The following is a 276-nucleotide window of genomic DNA, read 5'->3' on the forward strand; positions in this document are numbered from 1 at the left end:
TGGAAGAGAGGCTCTGATTGGCTCGAGCAGCCGTCAGGAGGCGGGACCCGGGGCGCCGATTGGCCGAGGCGGGCACCGAGGCGGAAGTGGCAAGAGCGCCCGGCGCCGCATGTCCCAGTGTGCGGAGAGGCCGGGATGGCGGCGGCGGGGCCCGGGCTGCGGGTGAGGGAAGGGGATCCGGGTGTGGGGTGCACGGGGGGGCTGGGGAGTGGGATCCGGGTGTGGGGTGCACGGGGGAGCTCTGGAGGGGGCGCACGGGGGGGGATCTGGGTGTGG

General features: G+C 75.0%; 1 protein-coding gene across 1 annotated transcript in view; it reads left to right on the forward strand.

The window, feature by feature from the left end:
- Nucleotides 1-9: 9 nt before the first annotated feature.
- LOC113408502 (neuroguidin-like) overlaps nt 10-276 on the forward strand; it is a gene marked incomplete at its 5' end in the record, with an annotated part of 2,569 nt that continues 2,302 nt past the window's right edge. The window contains one exon of the mRNA XM_029913939.1: nt 10-162. Coding sequence (XP_029769799.1) covers nt 10-162 — 153 coding nt within the window. The remainder of the gene's footprint in view (nt 163-276) is intronic.

Source organism: Terrapene carolina, unplaced genomic scaffold, assembly GCF_002925995.2.
Source record: "Terrapene carolina triunguis isolate 2854851 unplaced genomic scaffold, T_m_triunguis-2.0 Scaffold16827, whole genome shotgun sequence".
Taxonomy (NCBI): domain Eukaryota; kingdom Metazoa; phylum Chordata; order Testudines; family Emydidae; genus Terrapene; species Terrapene triunguis.